General features: G+C 40.6%; 1 protein-coding gene across 5 annotated transcripts in view; it reads right to left on the minus strand.

Moving 5' to 3' along the window:
• Window positions 1-15,379, minus strand: part of Elmo1 (engulfment and cell motility 1) — a 561,359-nt gene that overhangs the window by 372,676 nt on the left and 173,304 nt on the right. For all 5 annotated transcript variants that reach the window (XM_048786467.1, XM_048786466.1, XM_048786470.1 and 2 more), the window contains exon 6: window positions 9,152-9,321. In XM_048786467.1, coding sequence (XP_048642424.1) covers window positions 9,152-9,321 — 170 coding nt within the window. The remainder of the gene's footprint in view (window positions 1-9,151; window positions 9,322-15,379) is intronic.

Raw genomic sequence — 15,379 nt, forward strand, 5'->3', positions numbered from 1 at the left:
AACCTGCAATGGGTAAACCTGGCTACAACAAGGGACAAGGTACTTAAAAAACAAACCAACAAACGAAAAATCTTGAGGGTACCGGAGTTTCAACAAGATAAGGAAACCAGAGATTCTATTCTGATCAAACCACTTTCCATTCCTCACATCTGCCAAAAGTCTAGCTTTAAATCTGTTGTCTAGCTGTATTAAGGATCCTTCTGTTCCTTCCAACTAGTCATCTCCTATCCCCAAACTCACCTCACCCTAGGCTCCTGTGGAGAGCCTCCCTGACCTTGCATTTCCCTCATTCAGACTGCAGGGGGCACCAGTGTCTGCACACCACCAGCCATAGGATATCTCACTACCCTGGTTCCCTGAAGGCCAGGGATCTTTACCATAACTGGCATAACATCAGACACACACAGAGTAGGTACTCAATAAACCGTTGGTGCATGATTCTGTTCTGAAGGCTTCACATTCTCAATCACATAAAACATAACTCCTTCAACAACTAAAATAGCAGCATGAAGACTAAAATCTAGTGTTTTGTAAAACTATGAAAAAAAGGTATATAAGGAGGGGTTTTTTGTTCTCTTTTCTTCCCTTCCCCTCCTTTGACTACTTTTCTTTTTAAAATATTTATTGTTTTTCTTCCTTCCTTCCTGCATCAAAAAGCTATTGGCAGAGGGAAAAAAAAATAGGTAACCAGGGGGCGGCTGGCCTGAGCAGAAGCTGGGGACATTTGCAAAAGCCAAACACAAATTTCCACTAAAAGGAACTAGGGGTCCTTGGAGAAATGGTTCATGCCAAGGCCGAGGAAAGGAAAGATCTAGATAATGCTGGGAACATCTGATTGAGCCAGAAAGCAAAGAAATGCTCAACAAATGATGGGGAAATGGTCAAAAGGACACAGAAGCTAGGTTGAAGGAGCTCCTGCCAGCCACATCTGGGACAAGATGAGCATCCCAATAGTCATAGTACTGACAGATGATAGCCATGGAATAAAACAGAATAGATGAGTCCACTTATTATCAAGTGATGTGTTGATAAAGTTTCAGAACAAAAGTCCTGAGGGGAAAAACACAGAAATCTGATGTGTACCACTTTCCAATGTCTACGATGTCACTATTTTTACCATGGCTGATTTAAAGTACCAACATGACATCTGTGAGCATGAAGCTGGGAAGAGTTGCAATACTCTTATTGGATGTTGTACAAGCCATCACTAGCACTCCACTGGAAATCAATATACAAATGAACAGAAACATAGGAGAATGTAGGTCTCTTCCAACAGAGAAAAGGCAACTAGAAAATGGAGAAAGAATGATAACATCAGAAAAGCCTCCTTCGGAAATTATAATAAGAAGAAGTAAGTTAAATAAGAAAATTAGTGTCAAAACTGGTGGGTGAAATTGGGATGAGGAATTGGATTTTACATGGTTTCAAAGTATCTCCCTACAAATTATTCATAAGTTAATTGCAAAAGGTTGGCGGTAAATGTTGCAATGAAGACAACTGAAGATGTTCTTAATCAAGTGGTCAAAGTGAATGTGATTAAGACAAAGAGACACCACAGGCCAACAATACCATACAATGAAAAACAAAAACAAAATCATCTGCCTCACTGTGAAATTCCAATCAAGAATATATAATACAGACTCAATCATGAGAACACATTAGACCAACCTGACCCCAGAAAAACATGTGGGGTTCAATGGAAAACTGTGCAGACTATATACATACTCTTCTGGGTTATCAGATTCTGGCTCTGTGCTGCCTTTGAGCTATTTTATAACTCTTGCAAGCCACAGGTAACTAATGGATATATATTTTTGTCCTGTCTGGTAGTGATTTAATTGGCTTCCTCCCTGCTGGTGGAAAACCAGTTTGGTCTCTATTTGCAATTCATCTCAACATTCCTTTGCTCCATATAAATTTGTTCTCTTTTGACTTTTCCCTTTGAAACGATTATACCATCTGCTGGTCCCCTCATATCATATGGGTAAAATTAATTCTTTTAACACATGTCCATTTGTACATCTGTAAGAAAGTCCTAGGTTTACCTTTCCCTGAAAAGGATCCATATCCAATTACCTTTTAACAAATCCAACTGGAGGACAGGCTAACTAGAATGCTAACCTATAATCTTAAAAAAAAATGTCAAAGTTGTGGAAGAACAGGGTGGAAGGTGCTGCCTGGAGATATATCCTTTATATTAAAAGATGCAATCAGGACAACAGGAAAAAAAAAACTGAGTGACGTCTCTCTAGGTGAAGGACAAATGAGAGTTCTCTATCTTGCAACTTTTCTGCAAGTTAGAAACTATTTTGAAATAAAATATGTGCATGTGCATGAGATATATTAAGTAGTCACTGCAAAGCTTCAAAATAACTTTCTGGCTGGGGGCCCAAGCAACTTCAGGTTTTTCACACATTCCACCTTGACAGTGACTCAGTCAGTCCTGGATATTCCTCCCAGACCAGAGTGCAAAAATATACCTGGGCCAAGTCAATATTCCTCACATCTCTATTTGTGCACCCTCACTTTATTTAGATTCTACAGAAGAAGGGAAGTGTTTTTTGTTGTGATATGTGTCTGTTGTTCTAACTGGGATACTCTCTTCCTCCCAGGATATTCTTTTATTTTATTTTTTTTAAAGAAATATGAGAAGAGAAATGGTTCCTGGAAAGGCTAAGGTTTCACAGTGGCCAGAAACCTCTTGTCCCAGCCCAAGGAATGGTATTCTCTGCATTAGCAGAAGATAATCTCTTCTTGAAACTGGCCTTATGACCCCTTCTCATTTCCATTACCAGTGAGATCCACAAAGACCCAGAGAGAAAGCAAAGGCTGATGAGGAGGGGGTAGATCCTGTTTAAGGAATTTTCTGAAGTTGGCCTCTGATGCCTTTGTGATGCAAATTCTTGGCAGGGCCCCAAAAGGGCTGTTCCAGTTGTGTCTCCCTTAGATATGCAGAGAAAAGCCACAGGGGGGAAAAAAAAAGTAGAGGGAGCTGGGAAGACCAGGCAGTCAGTCCTTCCAGCTGGGGCTGACTGCAGAGACCACATGGAGCAGGCTTCTTTCTGGCTCAGTCTGGGAGCTTGTTTGCTACTCCCTGTGGTCTCTGAGGGGGTAAAACTTTCTAGGTATGAGCAGGGCTGAGCTGCTAGGCTCAGTAGTTGGCTGATCCATCTGGGCTGGCCTGGACCTCCCAGAACAGCCTGGACTTACAAATACACCAGGTTCTCAGAAGAAATGGTATGAGTTGAAGCTGACAATCTGACTGTAGCATTTAAGTTTCTTTCAAAAAAAAGAAATGTACCTTTTGGGTGAAGACACAAATAGTCAGAACTGTCATATGCATCTCTGTATTCTTCCCACATACCTCCCCCTCTACCCCTCACAGGCCTAGCCCAGTGTCAGAAATACTGCTCAGCACTAAGAACACACACTTTGCTCAATGAATAAAACTACAAACCCATTCTCAAGTGTGGGTGCTAAGCAACAAAGCTGCAGCAACATGCAGCGTGTGTTAAGTGCTACCTCAAGTTTCACAATACCCAAAAACTGAAAACAGCTATGTTTCATGTAAAGAAAAGAAAATTTGAATAATGAAAGTTTAACATGAGACTATTCTTGTGTTGTAGTGACAACAATCTTTATACACACATGCAATATACCTATATATAGCATCAGTCAGTCTTCTTCTGAAACATGCATGACAGAGTGGATGGGGGCTAATTATTTACACAATTAGTGTTGTTGCTTTTGAAGACAATTACTTAAGGATTTTCTCTACCACTAAAATATTCACAAGACTCTTTTACACTATTCCTGACACAGCCAAACTTTGGAGAAATGACCTCAATCAAACAAATAAATCAGTACTTATATATTCCCTAGATGAATGAGAACTCCTCAAACACCTCACTGCTGTTTTTTTCCTCGAAAAACTAGAAAATCTGTGGGAATTCCAGCCCAGTATTGATCAGGGTATTAGAAATGGATATATTCTTATACAAATGGGAAAGTACAAATTAGAACATTCTGGCAAGCTCCTAGGCTGTTCTGATTTTAAAACAGCTTTAAAATGTAGATATCCTCTGAGTCAAGAATTTTAATCCAACAAAATAATTTCAACAGTCACTCAGATTTTGCTAAAAGGAAAGCTGACTTGAGGATATTCAGAAAACACCCTGAAAACGATATAAAGGCCCTAGGAGAAGGGGAATGGTTAACTCTACTATGTACATACCTCCAATTATATTATGTATCAACTGTACCTCAACAAAGCTGTAAAATGAAATAACATGCAGGCAATGCAGGCAATAAAGCTGGAAAGAGTAATATTTAATGATATGAGTCTATTGTTAGATATAAAAAGCAGATAGGTTATAAAGAGTATGAATATTACAACTCTACTTTTATAAATTCTGTGCCTAACTGTGTATTTAAAAGGATATATGTAAAGGATATACACCAAGATATTAAACGCGCTTGTCTGTGGAAGAGGAAATGACAGATTATTCATGATTATTTTCCTTCTGTTTATTTACATATTCTTAACAATAAATCTGATCTTGTGTTAAGGAATGAAGGTTAATTTTTAAAAGACTGTCCAAGTTCTTTGGAAATCCATGGATTTCAACTTCCTCTCTGTGGATACCACTGCCCGGGGCGGTGCCAGAGCTTACTCATATCCCATCCGCATCATTCTCTCATCACGTTGCCAAGCGGGAAGGAAACTGCTAGTGCTCTGCCCTTTGGTTCTTGGACAGGTTCCACTGTTCTCTGCCCTCAGTGATGACTGGCCATTTAACAGGAAAGGGCACAGAGTAAACTGCCCAATTATCTGTGTGCATGGAGGCACAAAGAATGTCAAGCTGTGTTAAAACCCAAAGAACAGACAGAAACTTGAAGTTGCAGGTTAAAAATAAATAAATAAATAAATAAAATTCAAATCAAATATATCATTCCTGAAAATTTTTTGATAGCCATCTCTTTTTTGAAGCACTGTACATTCCTTCATATTCCTCACCTTGCTTTGGCGGAACACGTTTCCACACTTTGTTTCCCCACCTATGTTCAATCAGAAACTAGGAATGGGATTTCGAAATTCCACAAGGATGGAAAAATTGAATTCAGGCTTTCAGCACTTTCAGTACGGTGCTCTGCCAAAATGATACTTCCCTGTTGCTCCTTGGTGGCTGATTTTGTCCCTTGGTCCTCCTGGTGCCAGCGGGAGAGAGACTTTGAAAGCATAGCCTTAGGTCATGAAGAGCAGGTAAGAAATCTCTGAATCTCATCATTATTAAAAGTAAGGAGAAAACTGCCAGCTGTGTGTGTTTTTTCAGTGTTTCCTAAAAATTTCCACAGGTCCAGCTTGGGAAGTCTCCACCTTCCCCAGCTGACGTCTGCCCAGGAGTCATGACTAACTGCCTTCCTGACTGCAGAATCTAGTAAATTCCTATGTTTTTTATTCCAAAGGTTTCCTACCAATTAATTAAGATGTCAGTGTAAGTTTAATTGAAAAGCCAGGTTTCCTTATGAGAAAAGCATCTTTCTCTTTTCTTTTTAATCTGAGCAAGAGATCAGAAAAATGAGCCACCTCTTAGAATGAGATGCAGCACTGGCAGAAGGAAGAGGCCTCAGGATCCATCCCTCAAAAGCAGCATCATTCTGAAATTAGGCAAAACAGTGAGAAGACACCAAAGGTGACCCAGAGAGATGTCATTCCTTCCCACAAACAGAATGTGATTGTGAGAGAAAAATGCAAAACAGAATTTGTCCAAGATCTGGTTTGTGCTCTGCTTACCAATCTAGAACATGGACAGATGTATGGAATTGCAATGGTTTACTGATGAGTACAAATAGTTAAAATGTTAACACGCTGGATACTCTTAATGGTATGATTAACATAAAGAAAATTGAATATTGACATTCTCTCGTGCTGTACATGTGCAACATGAAAACCTGAGTCAGATCTGCTCTCCACAGACCCCAGATCCTAGGTCTTCGGGATGGCGAGCTTTGGGGCAGCTCTATAGGTTGAGATGAGTTATAAGGTAAAACAAAAGGGCTGATAGAAAGTAAGAATGTCAACAAGACAAATGTACATTATGAATTTGTACTATTTTTCTTTTAAAACAAAAGTAGAAGTGTGACTTTGATAAGAGTCATGGTCTGAATTATGTCCCTCCTCCCCAAGATTCACATGTTGATGCTCTAAGCTTTAGTACTTCAGGATGGGACTCTATTTGGAGATGGGGCATTGAAAGAGGTGATTAAATTCAAATAAGACCCTTAGGAAGTCTTCCCTAATCCAATTCTACCAGTATCCCTTTAAGAGGAAGAAAATTTGTACACAAAGAGCCCCTGGTTCACATGCACACAGGGAAGCCCATATGAAGACACAGGGAGAAGGCAGCCACCTGCAAGTCTCAGAGGAAGACCTCAGAAGAAGCAAACTCTGGGGACCCCTTGACCTTGAACTTCCAACCTCCAGAATGGTGAGAAAAAAATGTGTGTGGTTTAAGCCACCAGTTTGTGACACTGTGCTATAGCATCCTTAGCAGACTAATGCAATGAGATTGTGAAAAAGGAAACCAAGCACCTAGCCCTGTAACAACATCTTCTTTGTCAAAATACACAACTGCCAGTCTCTGGTGCCACTGAAACTCACCAGAGTCCTGTGTTCCACATGCATGTCACGCAGACCCCTGCTTCCATATCTTTATTATTAAAACTGTAATTATGATGGCTATTCTTTTAAACTGGGAAGTATTTACACTGTATCACTACGAATATTTGAGTCCCTGGATACCTAGGCATCTGTCGCAGAGCCACCTACAATGAACAGTTGTCATTCCACCTGGCACACTGCCCTTGACATAGCAGTGACTGGTACTTAGGTAAATCCATAAATGAGCTAACATTTTTCTATTTTAGTTTAACATATTAATAAATGTCACTGAGGCTGAAGCCCCAAGGGCTCACTGTCCACCTGGCAGTGGTGGGCAGGCAGCGCAGGTTATCACAGCTGGCAGCACCTGCAGTAATCCACAATTGACAGGGAAGGTATTTATAACCACGGCTCCTACTCCTCCTCTGCCCACTAGAAACAAGGATGAAAGGGCTGACACTCTAGGTTTCCCCTTGAACTTCTGCCACAGATAGAACCCTTTTTATCCTTTTCCTCTGTCCAAGCCTTGGATCCCTGAACTCATTCTTGTTGAATTCCTCCTAGTTGTCCCAAGCTCCACCTCCACTTAGAGCAACCACTTTGGATTCTGGAAACACCCAGAACTTGAGCTTCCCCATCCCACTCCAAGGTGATGTACTCTAAAACTTTCATGAGCAAACTTTTAGTCACCATTAAAACAAAACAAGGTCTGGGGATGTGGCTCAAGCAGTATCATACTCGCCTGGCATGTGTGGAGTGCTGGGTTTGATCCTCAACACCACATAAAGATAAAATAAAGATGTTGTGTCCACCGAAAACTAAAAAATAAATATTAAAAATTCTCTCTCTCTCACTTAAAAAAAGATATATTAAAAAAATAAAACAAAACAAAAACTGGTACCTGTCTACAATTGACCTTTTTCAGACCATCCAAGCAGTTAGCATTCTTGGATTTGATGTGCATTTTTTTCCCTATTCAGTTTTAGACATTTTTTCTTACTTTTCTGTATGGCAAGATTCCCAATGCAAACTCTAAAGATCATTCTTATATGGAACATATCCCCAGTATTGTAAAACATACCGTTTTTAAATGAGAAGAAAAGTATCTTTTACTAGTGCCAAATGTGGTGGATAAACAATGTCAAGCAAGCATAGGCCAGGAAGGAAGGGATCAGGGAGGGAGGGGAGGAGGGACGGGACCCAGACAGAGCCCCAACAGGTACAGTCATCAGTTCATTCTTCATATCACTAGGTACTAAAGAGAGATGTAAACAGCCCAGGATTAAATCTCAATCCCCTATGGCATTTATTTTTTTTCCTAATACATGCCTATCCCAATCTTACACATATTAATATGCAACGGATTCAGCCATTTCTCATGCCAACAGCACCCCTCCCTGTGAGCAGGGACAGCTCCTTGTCCATCCTCCCTGGGCATTCAGTGGTCTGGGGAGAGGTCTTCCCATACATGTAAGAGCTGGACCCTCCTGGATTCTTATTCCACCCAGAGAATCAAAGCCTTCACTGAGGAGGTAAGTTCTCCTACCAGAAATGCTGGTCCCTCTCTATCATGAAGGAACCTGAGCTCCTGCACAGCCCAGTTCACCAGCATATTCTCTGAGAGACCCTTTGATATTGAACAGCTGCAGCTTCAAGCCTCCTACCCTCATCAGGAACTATATCCAATGGAGTTCTGTCTGTATCATAGTGTCCATCCTTTTTTGGAAAGCAAGGTTCAAATCTTTGAAAAATTTCCCACTCCCCACTCTTTCACATACAGTAGGCATTAAATAAATATTTACTGCATTTAATTTTAAATAATTAATGACATATATTTGATTATTCAAATGTTAATAAAAGAATAAACTCCAGAGTGATATCTTGCCCTTGTTTAATACTCTGCAACATAAGTAGATGAAATCAGGGAAAGGAAGTTTCCTTAGAGATAGGCAAGAGATATGAGAGATTAATATTCTGTAGAATTATAAATTTAGTGTTGTTAAGGACCACAGGTATAATGAACTAATATTTTTTTCCTCCAAAATACAAAACTTCAGGCATTTATGGATTACTGCTATGCCTCAGATACTGGCTAGTTGGTGAGTAAAGGACACAGAGTTACTGAAATTACAAACTCATCCTCTAGCTATTATTGAGTGTGTGTGTGTGTGTGTGCGCGCGCGTGTGTGTGTTTTACAGGAGATTTACTACTGAGATACATCTCCAACTTTTTTTTTCTTTTTGAGATCAGGCCTCCCTAACTTTTGAGGCCAACCTCAAAATTGCAATACTCCTGCCTCAGACTCCTGAGTCTCTGGAATTATAGGCATGCATCATGGTGCCCAACTCCTAGCTACTATCTTAAAAGCCATTTTCTCCTACGTCTAGAAAGTTCTGAGCTTTTAAAGTAGAAATTGCAAACACAGGGAATTTAACAAACATCCAAAATGCTGGAACAACTAGGACAGAGTTTGGGTAAAGGATGCTTACTCAGTGCCGCTTTCAACCATCTGGGTGAGGAGAGAGATGCCGTCCAGGTTTATAAACTCCTGGGCAAAGGTGACATCCCGGGAGAGGCTGGCCAGGTCCTTCAGGGCCTCCAGTTTGGCGTCCATGCTTGACGACTGGATTCGTTCATGGAGCTGCTGGGCATTTTGAGCCTCAAGGGGGGCAAAAATAAAGAGAATATTGTTCAAAAAGGAAAGTACAACAGCACAAAAAAATAATATCTCCATGAGAAATAAAGACACGGAGGTCCCAAATATGAATGCACACTGTAGAGTAGGCATCTCAAAGGCAGGTTCCTCCTACAGAGACTCCACCTCCAGTGCCCCTTCCATTCCCTTGGCAGTGGGCACCAGGAGCCTTCTTTTGATAGAACTTGTCATTTCCATTTCAAGGAACAGCGGGGCAAGAGCACCGGGATATTAAAGCAGCAGAAACCAAACAGTGGCGTGGCAGAGAGGAGGGAGAGTCACGGTGGAATGTTTACTTTGTAAGTGAAATTATTATCTGGAAGTGACAAAAAGCTATCTGCTCAGTTAAGCAATCAGACAAATGCAAAGGGTACACTGGCCCATTCTGTCAGGGCTCTGAGCAACAACTACATACTACATTCTGAAGCTTCGTTAGACACCCAAACCACCTTTCCAGGCTACTGAAATCTTGCAGCAGGATGTGCTGCCTGCAAATCCAATTTTCAACAACATGTGTTTCACAGCATTGGCTACCTTCTGTGCAAACTTAAAACAAAATAATCAAGAAAGCCAAATGAACAGCTATTCCTAGGACTGCAGTTCTCCTTCGTAAGGTGTCTGCATTGGGCTTCTACATGCAGGAGAGAAAGGCCGGGGTGGACTCTGGATGATGTGTAGTTTATGTGTCTCATTCGTTCACATTAAGACAAGGTTTCTATACCAATTTTCAGTTGGGACAGGAAATAAGAAAAATGGTTGGTTTTTTTTTTTTTTTGTAATAGAAATAACTGAACATCTGTTGTAGTTATTTAACCCAAAATTGCAGTGGTTTAAGTACTCTTCCATCTTCACATTCTCTTTCTCAGTCAAGGTTTCTAGACCTACTTTTCAGTTGCGGCAGGAAATAAGAAAAATAATTTTTTCTTAATAGAAATAGCTGAACATCTGCTGTCGTTATTTAACTCACAATTGCAGTGGTTCAAGTACTCTGCCATCTTCACATTCTCCTTCTCAGGTACTCACTTCCTCCTTTGCAACTCTATTGTACTTTAGAGAAAAGGTAAGGTGGGGTCTGCTGTGGTTTGAATGCAGTTTGACCCCCAAGGGCCCATGTGCTGGAAGCGTGGTCCCTATCTGGACATGAGAAGTGGTAGGACCTTTAAGAGGTAAAATTTAGTGAAAGGTCATTACTGGCCCCTCCCTGCTCAAGTTCTGGCTTCCTGTCCTACCTTGTGACCTCTCTTTAAAGGCTCTCTCCACCATGGCTTCCACCATGAGGTCCTCACCAGAGATGAGCTGACTGCCATTGCCATGCCCTTGAACCTCCAGAACTGTGAGCTAAACAAACCTCTTTTCTTTGCAAGTTATCTAGTATCAGGTATTCCATTATAGTCATAGAAAACAGACTAATGTGGGGTATTTGACCCCAATGATAAGCTTTCTCTCCTAAATGAAGAACACCCTATGGACTAGGAGAGGGTTAGACTGCAGAGTAGAAGTTGGGAATCCATATAGATAATGAGAGCAAATGGACTCTAACTCAACAGGCCCCACAGAAACAGCCTTGCCCTCCTGGTCCATTTCCCTTTACTGTCACCTGTAAGCAACCCCCATGGAGAGAAGGAGATTTACCCAGAATATCAAAGCAATTCTTTAGTAACCATGTCAAGGATGAACCCATGCCCCATCACTTGGTCAGAGAGATCCTAGAATCTCCCATTTTATTATAACAAAGACAGATACTTTGCACCAGATATTAGAAAGAAAGAGGAGGAGAATGAGAACACTCCTTACAGATTCACTGATTACCAAATAAATGCAAAGGCCCTCAAATTCTAAATGCCCAAATTGGTTAAAGAGACAGTAGAGAGCTGAGTGATAACTTTATTTATCTTTTAAAACTGTTTAAAGGTACATCATTAGCCAAAAATTTCAAATGGATATATAGCATTCCAATGGATATTTCAAATGGATATAATAATATTGAACTACAATAGTGACCCAAGTGTATCACCTCAAAGTCCTTGGAAAATATACTTTTTTTCCAAGTAGGAAATCTGCATTTACTATACAGATTATGATAATAAGTACTCAAAAAGTCTTTGTTATTATTAATGATAACTAACAGGATTTGGTGATGTTAAAGCTATCAATAAAAATAGCTAGTAGTCACCTAGCACTTTTGATGAGTCACTGTTCTAAATACTAGCATTAAGTAATTTATTTCATATGCATAACAGTCCTACCACCTAAGTACTTTCATATTATTAATTTAATAAAGAAAACTGAAGCCACAAAAAGGTTAAGTAACTTGCCCAAAGTCACACAGATGATCATATTGAAACTAAGATAAAACCAAGGCCGCTGGACCCTAGAGAACCATGCTCTAAACAGTGGGTTTCAATTCTTGCATGCACAAGAATTACCTGGAAAACTTCTTAAAACACAGATCCCTAAGCCACCTCTGGAGTTTCTTGTTTCTACAGCTTGAGGTGGGGGTCTCCCAAATTACATGCTGAACAAACTCCCAGGTGCTGCTGATGCTTCTGGTCCCTAATCATATGCCGAGACCTACTGCTCTAAATCACTGAGGACATTGCATCTTGCAGAGATGATGGAATGTGTATCTCTGATTGTGCCTTCCAATTACCACCCCATTTTCCCCAGCTGGGGCACAATGAGCCCATCAGGATTTACTGTACCAAAAAAAAAGAAAATCTACTTGTTCTTGTAAAGGCTATGCATTTCTCAGAAAGAACTTTTGCTAAGAAAATAATGGGAAAAAAGTCAATTAGATGGAAGCGAGGCAAATGGAATTTATTAGACCATTCCTTTCTACTTCATTTGTCTGTCTTTGATGTTACCCACTTTAGAGTAAATAAATAAGTAAAATTTAAAATAAGTGAAAAGATACAACAGAAACTTGAAAAGGACGAATGTCCCAAACAGAGGAATCGAGACCGAACAGTCCCAAATCCCAAGACTGCTAAGGGGTTGCTGCTATGGAATTAAACTATTTTAGCAAGGCAATCACACATCAGAGTAGCAAAGCAATACCCTGCCTTGTTGGCTTCTCAGCCAGGAAGTCACACTAAGACCAGTATTAGAGGTCCTCCAAATGGTGCCCAACTGCAACATTCAAAGGTCATAAGATGCAACAGCTTGAAACGTTCCTATGGAGCCATTCTCTCCTCCTGGCCCGGGTGTCTGAGTATGTGTCCTGTTCTCAGGGTGCTGTTTTTAGTGTTCCCAGCAGGCCTTGCTCCTTCCCGTGGCATCATGATCTAGGGAGGCAACTCTTCTTAAATGTGTAGGATTCCCATGGGGTTTGCTTTGGGATATGCTTTCCTCTTTGTTTCAGAACCACTGGAGGACACATCATTAATGAGAATCAGGTACCATGGCCAGCAAGGTAAGTCACCTTGAAAGGCTCCCTGAATTAGGAGCAACTTCCTTCCAACTCTGTCCCTGGCTGCTCTGGAGCCTTGGTGAACTTCTCTCCACCCTCATTTTCCCTATCAGTAGGTACAGGGAGGAACTGTGATGGGATCATGGTTACGGTTTCCTGCAACCCATAGAGTGACAGATTACTTCCCACCTGGGCAAGAGCCCTCATCAAGGAGTCTGCCAAGAGAAAGTGTTCCAGGTGAGTCTCCAACATGGCTTTGAATCAAAATATTATGTCAAGCTGCTGGGACATCCGTAATGTAATATATTTTCAGTTGGAACCAGAACTGATATGTATTCTTTTTGTCTTCTCTAAACAATCCGGGTAGAAAATTTTTATCATACAAAGTAAAAGGGAATAAACGTTTTTATGATTAAAATGTTTGTATTAGCAAGAAAAATTTATATTTTGGACACCAATTATTGTAGACCCCTTTAGATTTAATTTTACTTGGCCTCTACTCAGACAAAATCTTTATATAATTATTGATTTGAAAACAGTGCCAAACCCCAAAATCTCCAACTACTAATTTATCAAATACTTCCAGAAAGCTTACTCTGAGCCTGGCACCGTCCTGTACATTGCAATAGACAAGACAATCAAATTTCTCGACTTCCTGGGGCTGACCCATTTTCCGGTGGGAGATGAACATTTTTTTAAAAAATTAGGAATAAAAAAATCAATACAATATTGCTAAGTTTCATTGCAAAAATCTAAAACGGAGGGACATGATAGAAAGTGACTGGTGGCTTCTTTAGATGGGGTGGTTTTCAGGGTCAAGCTATCTAAGGAAGTAGCATTCATGCAGTGATCTGAGGAACAGAGAGCCAAACACACTGGGGAGGGGGAAGTATCCTGGGATGTAGGAATGATTAGCACAGAAATCTCTTTAGGTAACATAAGCCTGGCATGTCTGGAGGGACAGAGGACCAGTATGTGTGGAGTTAGTGGGCAAAGGGCAGAGAAGAGGGAGAAAGGATGGAGAAAAGATAAGGAAGATGTGCTAGGGTGTTCTGGAGCATGCAAAGATAGAGGAGTCTGGTTGGTGATGTGTTTCCCTTCAGTGATGCATTTAAACATCTGCAACAGAGACCTGGAGCACTGAGTGGGAGCACCTAAAACGGCATTTATATGCACACCAGAAGCCCTGTTCAATAGAACAATTGTGAAACACTCAGGACACAGGATGAAATAAATGGAATTAAAAATCAAACTTTCAGAGAATGTAAGACACTATAGGTGCAGCCTCATGACAGAATAATGGAGAAATATATTTTATTATTTGTGAAGGCAGGGCTGTATGTATGCAAGGCTGTGTGGATCCATTAGAATCGAAACTCCAGGAGAGGAAACTTGTTAGATTTGCTCTTTACACTATATTCCCAGCATCTAAAACAGTGCTTGGCACTTACTAGGAGTTTAAAGAAAAGTCACCAAATGAATGAATAAGTAAATGGATATATATATTCATGTATGCATACATACATTCATATATTTGCATACAAATAACCAAAGAAGGCAAATCAAGATGGCTTATGCTTATTGATGAATCATAATATTTCACAAAATTTTCTTTGTAGCAAGCATAATTTTTTCCATAATGTTAATTTTTTTTTCCATAAAGATTCTATTTTTATATTTGAGAAGAAAGAACATTACTAAAACGTAAGGTGGCAACCAGTTGTGGTGTTGCACTCCTGTGATTCCATCTACTTGGGAGGTGGAGGCAAGAAGAACACAAGTTTGAGGCCAGCCTCAAACTTAGCAAGACCCCATCTCAAAGTACAAAACAAAAAGGGTTAGGCATGCACCTCAGTGACAAAGAGCCCCTGGGTTCATTCAATCCCCAGTACCAGAAAAAACAAGTTAATAAAATGACCTTACTTCCAATTTTTTTCAACCAATCAGCACACCCCACACACACACACTCACACAGCATTTTAAAGTTGTGTGACTGTATCCAATAGTAATTTTTCTGGTATTGTTCTAAGGATAGAAAACAAGTTTCAGTTAGGGTCACTCAAACAGCTGGAGGTGGCTGTCTCCTATTCAGGAAAGGGAACAGTTCTGGGCCCTGGTCCAGGTAGAGGCAGCCCACGGGGGATCAGGTAGTAGCCACAGGAAGAAGTACTGGTGTGTGGGTTCTGAAAACTTACCACCTCTGTTCTTGAAGGGTCTAGTTAAAAATCACCCCCAGAAACTTCCAGCATGATTCTGGGTCCATGATACTCTTTAAAAAGTGACTTTTAAATCCATAAGCTCAATAGATATTCTCAGATATTTTGTACCTAATAATGACCAGCAATCTAACTTTACTCCCCTAGAATTTTATAAAAGATTGCTTCACACCTTTCCTTCTCTCCACAAGCCTCCCCTAGCTCCTGCCCCTAGCTTCCCCTGCCAGCTCACATTTTATTGAGGAAATCAGATCAAGCAGTCAGGAGCTCTCACTTCTAAGAGCACCTGCTCCTCAGCGCTTCGCTCATGCTCTGCCTCTTCCTGATACTAAGCACCAAGCGCCCTCATTTCCTGCCAGAGATCAGCCTGTCCCCTGGGCTGCGAAGTCTTCCTCCT

Source organism: Marmota marmota, unplaced genomic scaffold, assembly GCF_001458135.2.
Source record: "Marmota marmota marmota unplaced genomic scaffold, marMar, whole genome shotgun sequence".
Classification (NCBI taxonomy): domain Eukaryota; kingdom Metazoa; phylum Chordata; class Mammalia; order Rodentia; family Sciuridae; genus Marmota; species Marmota marmota.